Genomic DNA, 24620 nt, shown 5'->3' with positions numbered 1-24620 from the left:
TTTTTTACCAACATTCTCTTTCTGTTGTGTCACAGAAAAAGGCAGAAGAAGCCCATAAGATATTGGAAGGGTTGGGGCCTAAAGTGGAGCTGGTGAGTACTGTGTGAAATTGTTTTGTGATGCGTGAGTTTGTTCATCTAGCTAATCTGCAGTCATTTCCTCTGTCTCTCCTGTAAGCTTGACAGTTAATAACTCTGATACTAAAGTGTACCATGACAACATTAAGACGTGAGTCTCAGCTCTCTGTAAGCTTGACAGTTAATAATTCTAATAGTGACTTAGACAGGACAAGCACAGGCTAGGTGAGAATTAGGTCTCTGTTGACTAGATATTGATCATGTGACTTCAGTGTCTTCCTTGTTTTTTTTTTTCTAGGGAATATTGGTTATTAGCCAATATTAGACGTTTTTTCTCCACATTTTCTGTTAAAGTAATCCTTTGCTGTCATTTAATTTAATCTCTAAAAACATTACTAATTTAATTACAGTACTAATTTAATTATACTTTTATTTAGCCAAAATAACAAACATAAGCTATTTATTGCCTTATCAGTATCAGTCAGAATTGTAATATCTTGTATATGTACTTTTTCTGGGTCCTATTAAGGGCCTACACAATATCATATTTTCACTATTTGATTTTTGTGTGAAATAAATTCACAATAAAGGTATTATAACAAATTCTTTAGAAATGTCAATTAAATAAATAATATTATCGGTAGTAGCCACACACTGCATCGTGGGTCATCTTTTTTTTCATTTTATGACACGTGGCAAGCAGTGTTAAGGTGCAAGACTGCCACCTTTTATGTTTAATGCATCAACCAGAATTATTTCTGATTTTTATCATGTGTAATACAGTATAAACACAATATGAATGTCATTTAAAAAAAATATATATAACCATTATTGTCAATAATACTAGTTTATTGTGACAGTCCTTGTCCCAATATATTTGCGCATCACTATTTTTCTATAGTAAAATGTAACAGGCAAATAGATTTGCCATTATGTGGGGGAAAAAGTGAAACTGCCCTTTGCAAAGCATTATACACGTTAAACACAGTGGAGACTCTGAAGATGGTCTGTGTTCCCTTGGAGTTCTAAAAACAAGGCTGAATTCTTTTAAAGGCTGATGCAAACTATGAGTGAGAAGTGAACGGGACATGACTGCTTTTATCAGAAAGCAACAGGAACCTTGAGGTGCATATATGTAAGCTTTCACATCATCTTGGCTGTCAGATACTTTCAAGCAGCAAACAGGCAGGGGATGTGGCATGGTGTGTGCGGAGTCATTTACACGAAGCAAACAATGACTCGCCAACTAATCCACTTGTTGATAAGGAAACATGAGTAATCACGCAAGCCTTGCATGATGTGGGTACAATAATGTCTTTCCTGATTTCACAGTAGCAGACAGACAGAGGCAAGTGTCTGACTGATACTTCTGTGTGTGTGTGTGTATGTGTGTGGTTATCACTGATGGAAAGTCTGTGTAGGTCGCTAAAAGTAAAACTGCTGTGTGTATGTAGACAGCTCAAGGTCGGTCAGTCTGTCTGTGTGTTGAGTCCGGTCGACTCAGACAGTCTTCCATGCAGAGGATGGGATGTGTATGTGAGGTGGAAAATCCTCAATTATCATAGATCAGCAGAAAACAGTACAATCACAGACTACCATTTAAAATTTGGGCTCAGTAGGATTTGTTTTTTAAACAAATAAATATTATTCATCAAGGATGCGTTAAATTGATCAAATGTGACTTAAGACATTTATAATCATACATAGTGTTGGGGGATATGGTGATTTTTTTCATATTGGCATATCGCCAGCCTGTGAGATCTCCGATACACGATATTACCGTGCATGGGTAGGTGGGGCAAGAGAGAGACGCTCTGTAGTTTTCAAAGGTTATTTCATAACTATTTGGTGTTTTAAACTTCACGAGCGTGAGACAGAAAGAGTGGAAGCACCAATAATCAAAATAATATAACTTTTAAACATACTGATAAACTAGCATGTTAAATATAAAAATATTTAAAACAGGCTGTTCATATATATTCAGATACAACAGTCATACATCGCTGTAAGGACTTTGCATACTGTAACAAGTTTGCCGCATCGGCACACAGAAGTTATCAGTCTAAAGGTCTGCAAAATCAGTCAATGGTGAAAATCAAAAGTATTTATTTTAAAGACCAACAGTTTAACACTAAATATTAGACATAAACGAACACATTAAATATAAAGTATTTAAAACGGGTAAGTTCATATATTTGGAGTAAAGTTAAATTAAACGGATTGATCACTCAGCGCTTCGGACCGTGTGCCCCATGACAAGCCCTGTTAGACTTATAACTTATCTGCATATTTTTATAATAATGATGAAGAAGATAAGCATCAATATTTTTTTGTTAATGTGCTGTACAGAAAACGAAATGCTGATGACGATTCAGTTTTTGGCATGTTCATTCATACAGCTGTTCAAGGAAAGATGTTTGGAAAAGATGTCTCTTTTAGCACTCTAGACATAAATTGTAAATATAGGTTTATCACCTTGCAGTTCAATTTTGATGTGTGCTGAATTTTATAGTCTTTTTTTTAGAACATTTCCAATTAGAACGAGGGCAATTTGATAATAATAACTGAATAATAATAGGCCGCCTAATAATAATAATAATAATTTATAGGGGCTGGGTTTTGACACAAATTTCACAATTTGATTCGATTATCCTTCCCATGCTTGTAATTCGATTCGATTTTGATATGATTCAATAACGATTATTTTGGATGTATATGAGGTACAGGACATGGCAAATTTTCTCAAGGAAAAGAAAATCACAACTAATGCTGTATAATAATTTGGAAGGTTGACATTTGCTGATTTGTATACAAACACTTAAAATATACTTAAAAAAGTTTTTGTAATATTAAAGTTACAATACTAACTTTAAATTACGTAATTATATTTCTACTCCAATTCTTTTTTTGATATGGGTCATGGTGCATATTTAGCACATATATTAAATATTAAATAACACAAAAAAAAAAAAAAAATATAAAAACATAAATAAAAAAAAAAAATAAATAATTGGGTCATGGTGCATATTTAGCACATATATATATATATAATATATATATACACACACACACATAATAAAAATGTTATATGGTGCATATTTAGTAAAATTCTCCTCTAGAGTTAATTTTTCAGCTGACTAATAAGTTTATAGAAAGTTTATACTTTCTGTGGTAAATGTGACATTACATTGGTTTACAAGCTATTGTCGTCTTTCCGTGTTTGAAACACTGATTGAGTGATTACATGAGACAAGATATGGATTTCAGTAAGTTGTACTCTTTCTTTTAATAAAACTTCGGATGTTCATTCATGTTTATTTCATGCTGTAACTGCTATTAAAGTGAAGGAAATGATCAGTTCAGCTTTGCGCTTCCACTTCTAACTGAGGCGCAACAGCGATCTGTCACTCCACATTATACAGTGTCAAAACGGCATTTAATATTTGAATATTGTAATAAAATGGAAAGAATTTGAAATCTGAGACTTTGTTTCATATCAAAAGTAACAATCACAAAGCTTATTGCAATTTATTGGATGGGAGGCGCACTACAATGTTCCGTTAATTATTTGTCAGCCTAGACTAACAGATTTTTGGGATTTAGGAATTGATATCGTTTCATAAAAATTAAAATCAAGAAATCAATATTTTTTTACCCAGCCCTAATAATTTAATACATTAATAGGAGAATGAGACTAATATCATTTTGACTGTCGACAAAGACGTCTGCTATCGTCGATATCTCTGACTATTGGCACAACCCTTATCTTTCAAAATTAAAGCTTTTTATTAATAAATGTTTCATGAGCACCATATCAGCATAGGGGGATTTCTGAAGGATCATGTGACACTGAAGACTTGAAGTAATGGCTGCTGAAAATTCAGCTTTGCCATCACAGCAATAAATTACATTTCAAAATATGTTAAAATAGAGGTTATTTTAAATTGTAATATTTGCATGTAGTTTTTCTGTATCTTTGAATCAAATAAATGCAGCCTTGGCGATAATAAGATACTTTTTTCAGAAACATTTAAAAAGTTTACTGACCCCAAACTTTTAAACAGTAGATTTATAAAAAAAAAAGAAAAAAGAAAAAAAAAAGGCTGAAATAAACTGTGTTGTGCACAGCTTACTTCAATGATCCACCAAATGCATGAAAGAATAAAGATGTTAATGGCATTAAAATACTTTGAATGTTATAATATGATATCAAACCTGGAGTAAGAGTCATATATATAAAATTTATCAGGTGCTTTTATCCAAAGCAACAAAATCGAGTCATGCTAGGGAGACAGTTACAGGAGAAGTGCTGCAGGCATTACACAGAGCAAATGCAAAAGTATAAGTCCCTATAGATTTGGTGATGAGGCAAAAGAAAAAAGGTAGATAGTGTTTTTAAAGAAAAAGTAAACACACTAACAGTTGAGAGTCAAGAGCTCCTGGAATAATTGTATCTTGAGGCATTTTTGAAAGTAGAGACTAGAAAGAGATTCAGCTCTTCTGATGGAGTTGGCAGAACTCACAAAGAGAGGCCATGATTCACCATGCTTGTCTGTGGGTAGGTTGTAAATCAGCAGAGAGATCTTGTTCAGTGAGCAGTGTTTGCTCCTCTAAGGAGAGGGAATGTAAACACACTGTTTTTTATTGCTGCAGGAATCAGATGATGAGGAAGAAACTGATTCTGTTTTTCAAGAGGAGGAACATGCACGCAAACAGAGGGTAAGTGTCTCTCTCTCTCTCGACGTGCTGTGTCAGTGAATGCATATGTTTGAGTGCATGTTCAGTAAGTGTTCCTCCATCACGTGTGTTGACTGAAGTTACAGAGAAACTAGAATATTTGTGGAAAAATCAAGAATGATGTAAGCACATAAATTTGCAGGTGCAAGTTTGGCTTTTGTTTACGCATAGAAATACACCTGCACTTTATGATCACGTTTAGTTTGTGCTTACAAGTAGAGGAGTTAATAAATGGATGTGTGGGGCAAATATTTATAAGACTAGATGGAGATGTTGCTTTATGATTAATTGATAAAGACAAATAAGTAACAAATACTAATCATACGTTGTGAGAACAGTGATCAGAGTCTATCATTTGCATAAGGAGTTCCATGTTAATCTCTATAGTTTATTGAACATGCCCTTATTTGCATATCAGTCCAGTTTTTTGCTTATGATTTATAATTTGTCATCTCTGTCTTGACCTACATTGTCAGAAGAGCTTGAGGTTGTTTTCATGTATCTTTGTTATGATGCCTCTAAATCTGTGGTCTAACTACATTAGGTATTACTCTTTATGATGGTTTGAACGTGTACGATTATCATACCGTAAACATTTGCATATCTACATTTTTTTTTTTTAATGAATGAAAAAACCTCTCACGTGCACATATGCAGCTTCTTTTAGCTCGGCTGCTTACACACACATGCAGCGGAGAAAATGGCAGAGACACAGATTATATCTAATCTCCATCCACCACCGAAAAAGAAGTTAAAATCTGCATTATGGGAATACTTCTGATAAAAAAAATAAAAAAAATAAACGAACGTAGGGTTGTCCTAGAGGACGGATATCCCAATTTGCAGAAAATGTTGATGCAAAGTGGCTGCAAAAGGAGGGCAATACATCCAGCATGTTCGCTCATATTCGTGAACTCCATCCCTCCATGCAGATAAAGGTATATCACATTTATAACAAGTTATAAGTTCAGGCCGTATGATTACTGTGAAGCAGTCGTGAACATGGAATTTTACAGTATAACGTGGATGTATATATAGATATAATACGTGTCTGTGAGACTGTGAATATTAACCATCTGAGGTCTAGGGGGTTTTGGGGGCCTGGAGAAGTTTTGACATGCCCTGACTTTTGTGCTTTTATCAGGTGCTTCTAAACATATACATGGCTAATGTCTGAAAACACTGTATTCAGTACAAACTGGGCTACAATAATATGTAAATAGCATGTATGTACATGATTGTGTTTTTGAGAAAACAACGTTTATGTGTGGTTAGTGAAAAAATTAATTTTGAAGTCACTGAAATAAGGTCATAAAACACATACAGAACATTTGTTCACAAGACTGTCAAACCTGGAGCATGTAGCCTAGAATTTCTGCTTCAAAATGAATTTACTCACTCACAGAAAAAAATAGATTGATTTAAATTTTCTAAGACACTTTTTGTTTGTAAAGGGCAAATGCGAGTAGGCGTCAACTATCATGAATATCATTGTGATTCACACCTGAGAAGACACAGACCCGCATAATGAGCTGCATGATGAGCCTTTCAGCCAGTGTGTGTGACTGAGAGGGAAGAGTTACAAGAAAGAATGTGAGGACAAAATAAATGTATATATTTTTTATGTTTGTAGTTTATTTCGAATATATTCTACAACATCAGTTAAAATGTTAAGGTTTTATGCATTATAGAAAATATAATAAAATAAAATTATTTTTATGATGATGTGATCTCATAGGTCTCTATTATTCTTAAAATTTTAATAAATTAATAAATAAAAAAGTAAAGTTTTATGAATTCAATTGATTAAACATATTTTTGGTTATTAAAATTTTAATAAACCATTAAAACAAAATACAAAAAAAAAAAACACACAGAATTTTATTAAAAATAAAACATTTTATAGGGCTCTTGTTAATAACTTTAATACCTAAAAAAATCACTCCGTTTGCCCCATCTTTATCTGCTACACACTTAAATAAAGCATTTTTTCACTCAAAAAAAATGTGTTCTTATTCTTTTAAGGGTCATTGTTACTGATGAGAATTATTCTTTAATATATGTCATGAAACCGTGATGTTTTCTGAGATGATTATCATACTCTTTAAAAATCTCATACAGTTACAAACCTTAACTACATTTGACACAGTAAAGGAACACCATTGAAATGCTTGAACAAGATATTTTGTCATTAACATGGTTTCTTTTTGTGTGGTGTCATGCTTGGTAGAAATTCTGCTACACATAACTGCATATGAAATATTACATCTTCTAAATGGCTGTGATTGTGTACTGTCCTGTCACAATTTCATCTTTTTGTGGACTGAAAAAAAAAAAGTCTTGTCAACACTGTGTTGAGTTATTTAGGGGCCTCTTGTAGATCACCCATGGTTTTGAAGATTGGCCAAATCCTTCTGTGTGTGTCTTTCTACCTGTCCTCTCTTTCTTTGTGTTTTTGTGCTTCAGGAATGTTGAATGGTGATGTTTTCTTTAACTCTGTTCTAAAAAAAAAAAAGATGCTCTAACTGCAAGGAAGCATTATGAATGCCAGGGTTTTTTTTATAGGTTTGGTCTCAGGAAGGTATACTTCAGTGGAATCTCTTGTTAGTAGACTGGGTCGGTCAGACCTGCTGGACTAAGAACAGTCAGAGTGGTGACATGGCCAAAAGCCAAGAGGAAGTTTAACTGTTCAGAGAGATGAAAAACAAGCCGTTTTTTTTTTTTTTTTTTTTTTTTTTGTGAACCATAGTTCAGACACAAGCGCACTTGTCTCTCTGTGCAGGTCTTGATCGAGACTCCACTTGTTGAACCTCTTTGTTCTCGCTCCCTCACTCTCCTTGTTTCTGGCTCACTGTGTCTTCCTCTGTCTCTTTCTGTCCGTCCTGAAAATTCTGAAAATCATTTACTCAAGTTGTATCAAACCAGTATGAGTTCTGTTAAACACAAAAGAAGATATTTTAATTACCGGTAACCAAACAGTTGACAGTAGCCATTGATTTCTTTCCATACTATTTTTCTAAGAAGTAAGAAACAGATTAACTGAAAATAGTAGGAGATCATTTAAAAATAGTTATTCTTGTCCCAGAAGTAAAATTCTGTTTTGGTCAGTATTATTTATGGTTATTTTTTGCTTTTGGATTGAATTACCAACATTAAGTGAATATCAGTTTTGTCAGTTTATTTGTATATTTCCTCAGAATCACTGTTAAAATGCCAATCTTGTTTTATTTTGCTAAAATGTTTTCCATTGATTCCTCAGGAACAGAAAATTTGCCAGCGGTATGATGAGCTGATGACGGAGTGGGAGAAAAAAGGTGAGAGAATGGAAAACAACCCACGCCGCAAAGCCAAGGAGAGCCGCACACGTGAATACTACGAGAGGCAGTTTCCTGAGATCCGCAAACAGCGTGAGCAACAGGAACGCTTCCAGAGGTCAGTCAGGCCCCCCAGTTTCCATGATGACCCAATGAACTCTCTGTCATACACACAAATTTAAAAGTATTGCTTTTCCCTGACTCAGTTGTGATGTAACATCTTGTGTAAACACTTGAGGGCGCTGTGTTTCTGTCCTGACTCAGCAGTTTGGCCAATCAGCATTGAGGATTGCGTGGGTGCTAGGGTCAAAGGTCAATATGTGATAGTTCCTGGTACAGAGGTTGCAGGGCTTCCCTGAATTACAGGGAACTCTTTTCTGGAACACCACTAAAGCTGAAACAGAAGAACATTCACAAAACCTCTGACTTTGATTCACCAGAAACACAAACAATGTTGTTTTTGCTAATATAACAAAGTCTTATCAAGCAAAGCAGCCAGTTTATAGATATTCCCAGTATATTCTTGCATAAGACTTTGCCAGTATTGCTTTCTGCCTTTGACTTCTTTACCAAAACATAAGTAAAGATGAAAATTAAAGAACTGACTGTCTCTGAATTTAACATTTCTTTACTACACTTTATTTGACTAAAAAGTCAATAATGTAGTAATGTCTTGCAGTTCAGTGAATATGCCAAGAACTGCTCTGACTGATTGAGTGAGACTAATTAAAAGCGAATCAGTGCAAGACTGGGGAATCTTCAGTGTATGCCTTAAATATACATCAGTTCGTATTAAATCCACTAGGACTGTCAAGGTTCCTCAAATAAATTAGAGTACTCTATTATAAAAAAATCCACGATTGTATTTTGCCCGTGTTGATTAACTGGCAAAATACGGGAAGTGGTGCATTCCATGGATGAGAATCCATGAAAAGCATTATTATACCGTTTTATAAGGCTGCATGAAATATTAAAACCATTAAAAAATCAGATATAAAGCACAGTGCCTGTTGTGAATTCACAAAATAGTTGCTATTGTGATTCAGTATGCTATTGTGATTGTTAATTAAATATAAGTGCAGTGGGTTTAATATGCGCATTATATGTGTGTAGTTTACATGCATCTCAGAGCATCTCCGTTCACAGTAATGCTACTCCACACAGTTATCATTTACATGCATGTAAACGTCTCAAACTCCATCTTTGCATATGCCGTGGCCGTGGCATACTACTTTATAGGGCCAATTTCAAGGGGCTCTATAACAAACTGTTTGACATGCAGTCACCAAAATTCATACACGATAGATGTCATCAGCCTGAACAACTTTTGCATTGCATGTCATTAGCTCTGCCCAACAGGAAGTCAGCTATTCTGGGTTTTGTGAAAAACGAATACGCTGAACTATTTAAATGCTCCTCCTAGGCTGTTCATCTGATTGCCACCCAAACTCGGTCAACATGATCTCAAAAAATTGAGGATGCTAAGCAGCGAAGGGATTTTAAAAAAAATCTAACGATTTGGCCGTGGCAAAGCGATTAATTATTGGCAAAGAAAGGAAACAGGAAGTGTGTTATAACTTGCACATACATTGTCAGATTTTGATGAAACTTAAGCAATATGTCCGGTGTATGATGCCAATCATATAGACATGACTAGTAGGAAGTTATAATGCCACCAACTGGCAGCAGGAAGTGTGTAGCCTTTAAAATGCTTTTAAATCAGTCTCTTATTTTGACTTGATTTGCTTCAAACTTCACCTTATTAATTATTAAAACATGGCAGATGTAAAACTGCAAAGAAATTCTGTATATCTTAAATAACTGTTGCCATAGCAACGTGTCAAACTTGAATATTCTTTTCAGGTGTTTTTTAAGGCACTTAACATGTTTAGAATTTCATGAATCTCGACACACACATCAGTATTAATAAGCTGGCAAAAGCTTATTAATGGGTGTGGAGGAAGGGCTGTATAGCGCCACCTTTTGACAAAAGTCCCCCATTAATTTTAGCTACAGTCACCAAAATCATACATGTATTGTTCTCATCAAGCAAAACAACTTTCTAATTTACAATCATCTAGTTACGACCAACAGGAAGTCTGCTATTTTATTTTGAATGGATTTTTGGAAAAATCAGGCTGTGAATTAATGCATACTTCTCCTAGGAGAATCATGCAATTCACACCAAACTTTGTCGACAAGATGCCAAGATACTGAAGATGTTAGATTGCAAACAGATTTTGGATATCATGAACAGTGTTGCCATGGCAATTTATTAAATTAACAGTAAAAAAGGAAACAGTATTTTCTTTAAAGTGCATTATCCAAACTCTATACCCGCTATATAAATAGTTTATTTTAACTGAGTAGTTAATGTTGACAACTGAAATGTATTGAAAAGCGTACCATAGTTTTATATATTGTTCTGTGTGTTTGTATTTTTTCACACTCTTGATGATAAAGTGTAACCCTTTCATTGCTGTAACCCTTTAGACTGCCAGAGGGTTACTGTAATGGCTCATTTCCACTGATTGGTACGGTACAGTACAGTTCATTAGAGTACGATTTGGTATGGGTTACCCTGATCAGGCTTGCGTTTCCACTGCCAATAGTACCCTTACTCGGTAGGGGTGGTGTATGCTGGAAATTAGCGATTGACGATAAAGCACGACAATAAGCACAACTCTGCCTCTTTTTGTTAAATGTCAGTTTTAATGAACAATAATAGTGTTACAATCACCTGGCTCCGAGTGAATTAACATTACCAAAAGGGGAGGCCACACAGAACACTAAGTTTAACAAATAAACATTTAATCAAGAATAAAAAAAAGTATAAAGAAAAAAAGAAACAAAAGAAAACAATCCAGGGCTGGAGAGGGAAGATGAACAGCGGCCCAGTCCAGATCACCACTGCTCTCTGAATCTGTTTTTAAACACAAATGCCAATCACAGGTAACGCGAATCACACCTGTACCTGACGCTGCTCTGAAGGAGAGTCAAAACCACAGAACACCACCACCAAGTTGACAAATATTAGAAAGAGAACATACTGAGCCATAACAAATAGCCCATTATAAAAGGAAATAAAGACAAAAGCAAACAATTCAGTCAAACGTATGCTACAAAGCCAGCACTGTACAACGATAAAGTTCAAAATCAATATATAAAGTTAAACATAACTTTGTGCCTCAGCCAAAATACGATATGATCAGGAACAAATTATAGATTCTCGAGACCACAAATGCCTGTTAAATATAGCCTACCCAAAACTAATTGCATCTCATTTTTAATCACTACAGAGACATCAGAGACCAGCAGCAAATGTCGGAAGTACTAGCCAAGCTAAGGCTGCTCTATGCGGAAACATGAGCACTGAGTGCCCGGTGATCACCTGGAGCTCGGAAATCGGCATAGCAAATTTTCAAATAGGTGCTATCTATATAAATAAACCACAGATTTGAATTTGAAACAATTACATTCTCGCCTGAAAAACTCTTAAAACTACATTTCATGACACAATAACAGTAATATTTAGAAAATTACGGGGGGTTTTGGGCAATGATGTTTCACAAGTCCACAAGAACAGACAAGAACGCATATTGAGAAGCGGCTGTTTATCTCCACCCCTTTGGTACCCTTTGCTGTGCTAGGTACCCCAACGAAAGGGTACCAAAAAAGTGGAATGGTACGGTTTGCTATTTTGGTACCATTCACAACTTCTGACAGTGGAAACCATACTGTACTGTACCGAACCATAACGCTCAGTGGAAATAAGCCATATACGGGGTCAGTCGTGCCAGTTGCTTGGTCCCGTTATCACTGCTTGCAGCTATATTATTGTTTTATTACAACTATGTATTTTAACTGTTTTGTTCAATAAAACCATATGATTATTTGCTTTTGATATTTTATTTGGACCAATTATTATTGCCTCATTGCTAATCTATATGTTTAAGTCATTTCAAAGTCTATTGTTCGCTAAGGTCTATTTATATTTCCACAAAAAATGATCTGTTTACTCGATTAATCATCAGAATAATCAACCAATTATTCAATTACCAAAATTATTGTTGGTGACAGCCCTACAATCCATGAACATTTTTCAGTCAAGAGCAGTGAGTGGTTTTTCTCTTTTTCTTTTATTGTTTGATTAACATTAAGGACACTTTAGACTGGTGTCACTTTAAGACCAAATGCATGGATTAAATATACTGATACACAACTGATTTTCTGTAAATGTTCACTTAAATGTTTACATTTGAAAGCCATTAGCAGAAGTCAGTGTCATAAATCCTTTTCTTGTTCCACTCCCAAAAGTTGCAGAACTCAGATCTGTAGTTCTGTTTATTTCATATAAAACCATCCATAAACCATATTTTTTTTTTTTTTTTCATCTTAATTGTTTAGACAAGCCAGAGTATTTAGCTATTGTTGCTGGAAGAGTCTTTAAACCATAGAGCTTCAGAGCTCATGAGTAGACCCAGAGGAATCTTGCCAATAACCTGTAACTACTGCTTCAAAGGCTTTTTGTGGGAGAAGAAACAGGGTGGGACTTTGGTCTGGTAGCTTGCTTGGGAAAACGCTTTTACATGGTACGTAGACAACAAAGCCAGGAACAGAGAAACTCTTTTTCTCAAACCATGCTTCATCCTTCCTTCCTTTCTTTAGGGTGGGCCAGAGGGGGACAGGCCTGTCTGCCACCATCGCAAGAAGTGAACACGAGATATCTGAGATCATTGACGGCCTCTCAGAGCAGGAGGTAAATCACTAGTTAATATGTCTGAAATCTGACCCATTCGGAAAAAGCTTTACCCCAAGTACAGAAAGTGTATTAGCCAGAGTTCTAGAGCTTCAGGAGGGTAGCAGTTAAACATACGCCCTGGGTTTCTCCCATACATTGGACTTTATTATTTCCCGTGAGCCACTGCAGTCATGTTATTATTACATTGCCAGATTATGCAGCATTAAATCTGGCCTTCTTTGCAGCTACCCACTTAAAGGGGTCATGAACTCCACTTTTTTATTATTTTATAATGTTCTCGGAGGTTCACTTATAATGTTAATGTGATTTTACATAAAACAAACATAATTTAGAAGTAATAAGGACTTTTTAGAATGGACTTTTTATAGGCGGAAATCATTCAAGACTCACAAGTAAACGGCCACTGCTATGATTGGCTAACACTTTCACTTATTAAAATATTAGATGGACGCTGCTGTGACGTACTCTGAAAACAACATGGGTCATTTGGGTCATCATTGTTTACTTTCAGTCTCTCTGAAAACTTGCATCATATTGTTTTTTATAAAATAAATACATAATAAAGCAAACAAACAGTTTTTCATTGACGCAATTTAGAGCTCTTTGCTAATTTTACATTGTATTTACAGTGAATACAAGTGGCACAATGCAAACTATAGACAACCAGAGCCCATTTTAATCAACGATTTTGTCTACACTGGATGCGGCACGGATTTACACAAATCCCCGACAGTAAACTAGTGCCCCGCTCTATTTCTGACATAAAAGCATTCGTGCCGGTTAGAAATTGATTTGCGACATGAGGCAACAGCGCTCACATCTGATCTAGATATGTTAGGATCACAAGGATGGCAATTCAAAGACCATTGTTCACAATTTACTCTAGACTGTGTCTTATAATCTTGCAATGTCATCTGTATGGTTCTGTAGTAGAAATCCTGTTTTCGCTTTTTTTTAGTATTTCCTCTCCTTCTACTACTAGCGTGTATCAATGGGCGTGGCTAAAGAGTGATGTAAAAGCAGGCGTTGATCTTCTCTGGCGGAGGCGGTGCTTAGCCACACTGTTGCATCATAAAGTGGCACGTCCCAAAACTATTCGTTTTCTGAGCTTGTTTTCAATAAAAGTTGTTTTTAAAAACTAGTGAGAAAGTTTTGAGATTTGAAACTTACAGGATGTTTTTGTAGTACATTGACCTGGTTATATGTCAAAAGATCAAGAGAGATTTGATTTCTCAGTTCATGACCCCTTTAAGAACCACCGACTTATGATAGAGGGAATGAGGGGACAGAGACCAACCACAGTTTTTGTTTTTAATATAATGATTAAGGTCGGGCTTACCTGAAAGAGACACTTTAAAAAAAAACACTCGTTCAAATATTCAAACAGAAATTTGCAGTAATGCAAGTTGTGATTATAATTGATGATAGTCCAAAAATGAGTACTGATTATTTTACAGACAAGAAAACAAAACAGGATATACAGTTCTGATTGAGGATACTTAGTTTACTATCATTACTGCATTTTCCTATTTTCTAGCTTGCTTCCTAATCTAGCAATTCTATATTACAAATATTGTTGGCTATTTGACAAATTGCTTTTGCTCCCCTTTTGTAAGTCACTTTACATAAAAGCGCCTGCTAAATGCAGAAATGCAAATGTAAAACTTTTAAAGATTTGATGCCATTTACTTGGCAAATCCTGTGAATAAGATTCCTGGAGGATTGGTAAAAACTATTCCTAGAATCCTGAAGTTGTGTTGCAGTCAGGTAATCTGATTGGACCTTATGATTATTCGCAAGTCACAAGTTTTGTGTGCAGCATGCATCAGACAGTCAGTGAATGGACTGTGGGCGGCCTGTGGGTGTGCCGTCGGAGGCTGAGACTAGAGTAATGTAAACAAGCACTGCAGAACCATCCTGGACACCTTTTTGTCTCTCTCAGAACAATGAGAAACAGATGAGGCAGTTGTCCGTCATTCCTCCCATGATGTACGATTCTGAACAGCGGAGAGTGAAGTTTATCAACATGAATGGTCTGATGGATGACCCAATGAAGGTCTACAAAAACCGCCAGTTCATGAATGTCTGGACCGAACATGAGAAGGAGATCTTCAAGGAAAAGTAAGTAACAGTGGCTTATGCTGGCATGTTAAGTGAGTGAGTGGGAATGTGCCTTTTTTTCTCACCTTTGTCTCTTCTGTGAAACAGGTTTATGCAGCACCCCAAAAACTTTGGGCTCATCGCTTCATTTCTGGAGAGAAAGGTGGGTTTTCTGTTTTATGACTTGGTGTTCCACCCAGAATATCCCTGGATGTTCATTAGTGGATGTTTGAACTAAAGCACTGTAACAGCTTTACTGACTCAGATCACAGCTCCCCACCCACAGACAGCGTTTTTTTTTTTCATTGTGTTATGGTATTTTCTTCTCAAATTCAAGCCCAAGTGATACAGCTGTATTTATATTTTCTCTCTCTGCAGTGTGTGTCTGATTGTGTGCTGTACTATTATTTGACTAAGAAGAGTCAGAACTATAAAACTCTTGTCCGACGAAATTTTGGGAATCGGCGGCGAAGGAATCAGGTATTTTTAAAAAAAATTAAAAACAAAAAACTTTTTTTTTTCTTCACTTATGCACTTTTCTGTTATTCTAAGCATAGACACTAAGATCTGTTGCACATTTTGACAAATGTAGTGTGATCCAGAAAATTTGTGCATACTATACATATTTACTGCAGGAATAGTAAGAGTGGTGTGGTAGTATGCTATTTTGAATATAGAAGCACAACTGTATTGAACGTTGATAATAATGAGAAATGTTTCTTGAGCACCAAATTAGACTGAAGTAATGGCTACTGAAAATTCAGCGTTGCCATCATAAGAATAAATAAAGCTTTAAAATAAATTAAAAGAAAAAAAACAGTTCTTTAAGATTTCACAATTTTACTGTTTTTACTATATTTTTGATATAATAAATGCAGCCTTAGTTTGAGCACGAGACTTCTTTAAAAGTAGGGCTGTGACGGTGGGGCTAGGTTTGGCCACCCCACTCACAACTGCTGCTTCTGTCACCTTTTCTCTTGACAAGAAGTGCTTTTATTCAGTCGCAGAAAGACTGAGAATGGAAGATGTTTAAGATGCGCGCTCCTCTTCACAAACAAGCGGGAGCATTAACTCCTCATCTGCACGCGCTCTCTTTGAAATAGGAATCGTTACATTTCTTGTTAACATCTTTCATTTATCGATGTCTCGTTTGTATTTGGCCAGTCTGGAGAATGCCTCACCAAACCTGACCAGCCAGGCCCCGGACACTTGTACAAACGCAGATGGGTGACATGAATGAAGATGGCTCCAGATCGGCAATGTAGTATTTGGTTACCCAACAAGGTCCATCGACCAACACAAAATTAATTTGCTGAATGCAGAATAAGCTGTATTTTCCTGCGTTCAACCTGCCAGTTTGAAGGAAACGTTGTGCATGGTGTTTGAGGTAATTTGTGAATTACCATACACTTATAGTCTAAATAAAATAATTTGCAACTATTGCTGTTATTACACTTGTATACAAAACTTTGTATTATGCTTGTTATAGAGTGCGTGACGTGTGCCGGAGGCAGTAGACAACCACAGTGGTCCTTTGCGTGGCGACCGTCACAGCCCTAATTAAAAGGCGTTTAATAAGTCTCTTGCGACCCCAAACTTTTGATCAGTAGTGTATTAAGTGTGCACTAAGTAACGTGACAATACTGAATGCAGATGTTTGTCCATATTAGCAGCTACAAACAATAATTTGTAACTTACATGTGTTGAGTATTGCAGTTGTGATGCTCACTTTACAATAGGTGTGTTCTGATCAGTGAATGACATTAAAGTACTACAAGAGCGATTAGAGAGAAGATGGCTCCTTAAGCTTTCTATTCACTCGTGTGGTACCTTGATGTCATACACCGATCTCTCTGTGCAGCACTGCTTCAAGTCAAACACACCTATTGGTATTCACGGCAATTTGAGTAGTTATATTGCTTTTTTCTCCCTGAAGTTTTGGTGAAAAAAAAGCTGTTGTGTGGGGAATGGTTGAATTTGAATTTGCATTCATTCTTGTGATTGCAAACAAGCAGAAGGACTTTTTTTGAATTACAGTTTTAGTACTCAAGGAGCCCCCTAGTGTTCAGTTTGCACTGTTACAACATCTGCATTTCAGTCTGAGAAAGCCTGCATGCTTTGTTTTTTTGTTGTTGTTGTTGTTGTTGTTTTTCTGAGAGGGGGTGGGTTTGAATCATGCTTAATGTGAGGTTGTGCATTTTCTTTTTTTGTGAGAAGGGGTGTTTGTGGTTGTTTTTGTGCACTGTTGACAATGTGTTAAGAACTCTGACCGTGTGTGCCGATTATAAGGCAAAAATGCATCTGTGCTTTGAGTCTCTCTCACTTGCTCTCTCTGATTTATGGATGGCTGCACAGCTTTCCAGGAATCTGTTTTATTCGTTTGGCACAGCCGAGAGGCTACATGCTGCTGTCAGGGACCACAGAGGGAAAAGAGGAGAACGACATGAGCGTTTCAAACTCCAACTTTACATCTGTTTGAGCACAGTATCTGAAGCTTCTTACTTTCACATATGTATACTTACTCAGACACAGTGTTTTAGGAGGGTGAAATCTGGCCATGGCACCCCAGGTGGTTATCTGATTGTTACATGGACAGATGATTTCAAATAAACATGAAATTGAAAGGGGTCATATGACATTATTTTGTGTAATGCAATGTTTACTCTGTTTAAGGTTCAAAAAACACATTATTTTCCACTTAATGTACATTATTGTTGCTCCTCAATGCCCCGCCTTTCTGAAATGCGATTTTTACAAAGCTCATCGTTCTGAAAAGCGAGGTGTGATCTGATTGGCCAGCTATCCAGTGCGTTGTGATTGGGCGAATACCTCAAGTGTGTGACGGAAATGCAACGCCCCTTACCAGGTTCAGGAAACTTTCCTCCTGTAAAATGCACTGCACGCACTAAAATATTGGTTTAAACTGTTCTGGAACAGTGTTATAAATAAAAATTAAACATTGATTTCTAGTTTTCCTCTTTTTGCGTCTCCACGACATGTCGGTGGTGGCAACAATACTACAGCGAGAATAAATGTTACGCCGCCTTTTTTTTTTGGCGTGAACATTTGGGAGGTGTTATGCAAATCTTCCCACACAGTGACACTGACGTGGGTGCGTGGTGAAATGAGTCGTTTTAGGAAGACGTCGATGAGCATTCACTTTTATAAAGAATATCTCTTTTGCAAAAAGACTTTACCGATCTTCTGTATGCACGAACAGCTTGACAAAGGAGAACATGAAATCGCATCATATGACCCCTTTAATGTAATAAGAGAAACAACATTACTATTGGTCATGATGCTTTCAAGGGTGATCTAGACCTTCAGCTTTGATGTCACAGTCAAAAAGTTTGTATTTGTGGTAAGGGACTGGTCCTTTATATTATGAAAGTAAAATGCATTATTAGTGCAATGTTTTTTTTTTACTTTGTAAAAAAAGTTTGTCTATTTTATCATTCAACTGTGATGGTGAAAGATAAAGTTGGAAAATGTGTAAACTGCTAGTGATGGATAATGGATTTAGGGGCACGGTTAATAATGTAGATGTCATTCTATTTCTCCTCTTAATAAACTCAATACTAGCATTTCCAGTCTTTAAAAAGGAAAAATTAATGGCCTTCTTTGAACTTGAATTTTGATTTGTAATTACCTGGACTTGACAAAACACACACTACAAAAGAACGTTAAAGGGACAGTTCAGCCGAAAATGCAGCTTTTGTCATCATTTACTCACCTTTATGTCATTTCAAAACTATATGACTTAAATTCATCTGTGAAACACAAAAGATTCAAAGACCAACATTCTTAAAAATATCTTCTTTTGTGTTCTGTACAGCATAAAGGTTTTGAACAACATCAGAGTCAGAACATTTTTGCTTCAACTATCACTTTAATAAGTGTTTAAGGAATGGTAGGCATGAGTCTGTGGAACAGAAAAGTTTATTAATTTATGACAGCATTTGGTTTGACCAGCAAACTTCGTTATCATTTCATTGGTCAGTTAAATAATTCATTGCTCATGTGACATTGATATCACAAGATTGTAAATCTGCTTTCACAGTGTGTAAAATAGTACAGACACTGGTATTGTGGTATTGTAGTCTAGTCATCCAATTTAATGAACAATATCCCATAAATTATTATTCTTTTAAGTCCTCACTTCCCCATTAAATCCTCTCTCTCTCCTGATCTGTTTTCATGGGGGTGCTTTAAAAAAACTTTATTTTATTTATTATTAATATATACTTGCATTCCCTGTTAGTATCCTTTACCATGAGAATGTTTTTGAAAAAACTCAAACCAAATACCATGTCTTTTTTCTGACTATAAACATTGGATTATGAGTAAATATTAACATTTGGTAAATGCCAGAAACACTTGAGTTAACACAAGCGCTTCTTGATGTACAAGTGATATATCTTGGATATTATCATACATATGAGATGAGCATCTACACCTCCTTAGTAACTCGATTAGCCCTCTGTCACCTCTGTGTGTGAGAGCAGCTGCTGTACCGAATCTGCTCTATTTACAACTATATTTCAGCCTTTCTAAACAGAGCGGACAGCGCTGGATAAGAGCGTGTGTAACAGAGGACTTCTGTGAACACCGCTGCCATGCAGATCACAAGCTCAGGCTGCAGGTCATTGAAAGCATGTGTCTTTGAATCAGAAGTTGAGCTGCAGTAATGAGGATGTGTTCGACACACACACACACACTCCCAGTAGCCCCAGGCACTTTCAGCAAGCAGGCGTATGCACAGCTGTTTTTGTTTGCATATGTGGCTGTAAGTGGTTTCCTGGTGTCTCTTTAGCTACCTGGTTTATATACAGCGCAGTCTTGGTTTCCTCTACCACCTGTTTTGATTCTTATGTTCACATACTGATTAAAAAGAGAGGGCAAGCAGGCTCAGTTTTTATCTTATCTTTAAAGCATTCTTTGTGTGCGTGTGTGTGTGGAGTATGGTCTGTTAACCAAGCTTGGCTGTGTGTGGGTGGAGTATATAACCCTGCTCCACATTAGAGACCCATAAAAGTGTTTGTGTCAGTTGAGTTCAGCTCACATGGAGTACTGAACGCTGTTGCAAACAAACTTCTGCTTGAGCTTTCTGTTCCCAGAGTCCCCCGAGAATGTTATAGAGAAAGCGAGTGAGAGAACAAGCCAGAAAAATATGCATAAGCGCGAAGAACAAACTTTTATTCCTTTTTTCCCTTCTTAAACTGGCAGTGTGTTCTGCCGTCCCTCTAGAGCTTTTTCGGAGAAAGAGGGAGGGTTGGAGAATGTGTGTGTACGCGAGACACCCCTCCTGCACTGCGCAGTGGTATGCGCCGTTTTGTACTGACACCAGTGAGAAAGTTGTGGAGCAGCTTGCTGTGCCAATCAAAATCCTGATGGGGCTGGGTTAAGATCGGTCAGTCTCCTCTCCCCTCCACCCTGCGGGGATTACCTGGGTTGACCCTAGCACCCAGATTAGCTTGCATGCACACATTTTGTGTGTGCGTGAGATGGAGATGCCACCGCTTTAGCAGGCTCAAACAACCCTGTGGCACGCTTTCTTGGAATATGCGCCATTGATCTGCAATCCGGGTCCCGCAGCTGAGGATCTGATCCAGCGCAACGCCGCTGTCAGGCAGCCCCAAGGCGCGCTCTCCTGCTCAGCCTGTTTCCTGTCACTAACTCTGGCCTCGGTGGCACTGCATTCTGGGATATATAATGGGATGAAAAGGACATTCATGAGGGGCAGATAAACATAGATGAAGGTACTGTATGAATGAGTGAATGTGAAGTAGTTTTTTGGCGTGGTTTTGCAGGCTGTTGTGATTGTTTGTTGAGATTGCAGGGCTCCATTCTTGTTTTTGTTTAGAGGCACAAGCCTTGGTTAAGATTTATGTATTTGATTATTAATAATATTTAAATATACATTTATGTCTATTTTGTTTGTAGTTAATAGTAAGATTGTTATTAATGTAGTTTTATATATTATTTAGTTTATTATTATTTAAACTAATAATTATTAATATTTAAATAATTGTTAGCAGTTACTATCACAATATCAATATCAGCAGAGTGCACGTATGTAAGTTGTGTGTGGTGGTTGATTCGCTTGGATGTGCTATTGACTTGGTGACATCTACAGGATGGGAGGTGTGCTGCTGATACATTTTAGCAAATTTTCCATGTATCTACTTGAAAACAAAATAAAAGCATTTTTTAAAAGTTCAATCTTAGGATTTTATGAATCAAGCTAAATCAGAATAGATGTTTTTTTTGTAATCTGCTAGATTTGTTGACAATCAGTTTTGTTAGAAAGCTAGTGGCCTGGTTTCCTCTCCCTCGTTTTGCTGACTGGTTTATTTGAGCTTCTGCAGGAGCTTATGATTGACTTTCCTGTTACTTCACTTGGTTCAGAAAATCATGATACTATTTTTACTGAACTTTCTATGCGTAAGAGTTGCATCTTTCACTGAACATGTTAATTCAAAGTGATTTATAACATAATCAGCCTCTTTTCCACTCTTCACATATATCAAGTCACTTGTTTTTTTGGGGAATTGAAAAACTTTTTAAATTCTTAATAGTTAAAGAATAAATGTTTTTTAACATATGAAGTTTTGTGAACCAAATGGAGAATTCTGCTGTAGTTGTTTGTAGTACAGGTTGTGGTGACCACTGAATCACTTCTGTCACACATTGAGTACAGATACAGAATGAAGTGTGTCCAAAGGTTCACTGAAAGCCGTACAGCTAAAGTTTCTAATAAAAGATAAGGTGACATTAGAATATTTGTCATTCTCCCTTCCTTTCCCTCGAAAGGTCCATCCTGCTTCAAAAGACTAAAAAAAAAAATCCTGTCTGTTAATGTAGCTTGTGAAAACACGTGCTAAGTGTGCAAGTGTTGTTAGTAACTGGTTATAAAAAACATTGTGCGTGTTCCTGCACATCCTCTGTACTCCAGCTGTTTTTGAAAACTAGAAAGTGTCTTATGTCCCTAAACTCGCCTAATTACACTCTTCCTTAAACCGATTTATCAACTAGTTGACTCACAAGTGAATTGATTTTTGAATCGATTTTGTATCAGACCATTTAGGAGATCAGCCTGAAACCGTTTTAGATGTATATTTACCTTTATTTAAAAAAAACCCTTCTGTATGTTAGAAGGCTGAAACACCAGTATTTTAATCTCGGAGCTCTTAGACACACTCCAAAGTTTCACTAAGCTACAACAATAATAATTTAGAGTATATTTTCAGTGTTTGTTCCCAAACAGTTAGCAATGATGTAAGAACACAGTGACCATGTTGTGTGACTTCTTGTGGTGTGCTTGGAGATTCTTATTGCAAATGTGGTCCAGCCAGAATTGATTTGTGAGTCGCTGTTGTATAGTTTTTTCCAACATTCAGTAAAATAATGGCTTTAAAGTGCTATTGCAGTTTTGCTTCAGGATTTAAGTAAAGGTTGAAGGAACACTCTGAGGGTTAAGTAAAATGGGTCAAAAAAGACAATATCCTTCTGTTTTGTGTAAACCTGTTCATTTCCATGATGATATGGTCAGCACATGGATGAGTAAAATCTTGCCTTTTCATCAGGACTTGAATCCTCAATCAGGACATGAACAGAAGCTTCTCTATAGCAGTGTTAATATTATATACTGTTACAGTGTTTATTCGTATTTTGACTTAGTTTTTATTGTAATTAATTTTGTTTTACTGAGTTTGTTGTGTTTTATTAAAACATTAAAACACACCCAAACATTTTATTTTTATTTTAAGTTTTTTCTTTTTATTTCTGTTTTAGTCATTTTTATAGGTCAATTTAAACATTTTCAGCTAAAGCAAAACATTGCAGTTTAATTTCAGTCAAGTATTTTTTTTTTATTTTTTTTAGTTTGTTTGTTAATTATAACAGATATGCTTTATATACCAGCATATCTGTTATAAGCAGGTAAAATGCAATGTGCTCAGAGATTGGTGAAAGCATCATAATTTATAATGAAGTAAACCAGCATTCCCATATAAGCTGTCAAAAAAAAAAAAAGAGACAGCCTGTAAAGACAGTCTTTAGATGAAATGTAAAGTCATTGTAAACTGAGCTCTGAATGGCAGAAATGGGATTTTATTGTGATCCATTATGTCAGTTTTTTCAGTGTGCTGTAAGTGGAAGAGAGCACTGAAACAAGCACATCCTCCTCCTGCCCTTCAACTAGAGAATGAATGATCGATCTTGCGTCCGCTAAATGCTTGCTATATGTCTTTCATGTATTGGCCCCTTTCTCTGTCATTTTTATTTTTGTTTTGACCTGAACTCTCTCAGTTTCCCTTCCTTCCCCTTATTTGTTCTCCACGTCTCTGTGGCAGAGGTTCTGACATGTTTTTTTTTGTTTGTTTTTTTGGTCCCATCTGGCAGCTGCGCAGCTTGTTTGTGTTGGCTGAGCCCTGCTTGTTCCAGTGCTTTGCTTCTCTTTCGTGGAACAGAGCGAGCAGGAGGAGGGGCTCCAGTTCCTCTGTCCGTGCCAACAACCATGATAAAAAACCTTGGGCCATTAGCACACTGGCTCCCTCTTCAAACCGAAGGAAATAAGACCCTCTCCACCAACTGCTGTTCTGCACTTAGACTAATGTTAGTCTAAAGAAGACCTTACGTTTTCTTTTTTTACATTAACTTACATTTAAACACTTACATTTTCACTTAATTGTCTGACTCGGCCTGCAGATGAAAACACTGCACTAGACAGTGTCTATGTTCATGTTAGAAACCTAAATATTTAGTTTGATAATTTGGCTTTGTTTACATTGGTTTTTATGTGTAACTTACATTTGTAATCAGTGAGAAACTGACCCAGCTCTTTTCCTATTTGTGAAAACTATTGTCACCTGCTTTGCACATGCTGATAACCTTAATAACAAGGTCTCATGTTTGGAAGGCTGTCAAGTAAACTCAAATTGCAAACTTAATTTCCTAAGAGTTCTAAAAAAAATTTCTCATAAAGCAAAGATGGTTTTTAAAGTTTAAACGGATTTGAAACTTCTTGATTAAATAGATTTGCTTTCTCTAAACCTTAAGAAGCCTGAAATCTCTCAGTTTCTGCACTGACTCTGCTGGCCTCCAGATGTTCTACAGTACAGAATCAACTTTGATGCGGTATAATGTTCTTTGCACCTGTTGGATAAATATGGGTCACATCACACTTTTCTTTGTCAAATTAATTTATTAAAGTATATGAAAAATGCATTTCATGCATGCAGTGACTTGAATACATCTCTTCTATAATGACATGTTTTTAAATTCCTGAATTCTGAATTCTGAAATGGAAACAATCTTACCCGACCCCAAATTTTGGAACAGCAGTGCATGTCATTGACCTGCATTTATTGTATCAAATGTGTGACTACAGATACAAATTCAGATCTGTGGTACATGTTTGTTTATGCATGTTCATGAACATTGGAAACAGATGGGTTTTACTCCTGAATTCTACTGTTCTGAGAAAGACACTCTTTAAACTTACAGCATAAACATTGGTGTCATTGTGTTTTGTGTGTGTGGATTGTGTTTCTAGGTTTTCTGTTCGTGTGAGCACCACCTACGGGACTTTGTTCTGATTGGCCAGTACTTGCTCTGTTTAGCTTTTCT

The 24620-nt window shown here is 36.4% G+C and overlaps 1 protein-coding gene across 1 annotated transcript in view; it reads left to right on the top strand.

Moving 5' to 3' along the window:
- The window catches only part of LOC109080767 (nuclear receptor corepressor 1-like), an 86229-nt gene that overhangs the window by 15569 nt on the left and 46040 nt on the right, over positions 1-24620 (top strand). The window contains 8 exon segments of the mRNA XM_042757369.1: positions 36-96; positions 186-228; positions 4731-4800; positions 8074-8246; positions 12797-12887; positions 14833-15011; positions 15099-15153; positions 15369-15470. Coding sequence (XP_042613303.1) covers positions 36-96; positions 186-228; positions 4731-4800; positions 8074-8246; positions 12797-12887; positions 14833-15011; positions 15099-15153; positions 15369-15470 — 774 coding nt within the window.

The sequence above is a fragment of the Cyprinus carpio genome, chromosome A5, assembly GCF_018340385.1.
Source record: "Cyprinus carpio isolate SPL01 chromosome A5, ASM1834038v1, whole genome shotgun sequence".
Lineage (NCBI taxonomy): Eukaryota > Metazoa > Chordata > Actinopteri > Cypriniformes > Cyprinidae > Cyprinus > Cyprinus carpio.
Note: the sequence above shows the minus strand (reverse complement) of the source record. Positions and strands in the feature narration are given on the sequence as shown.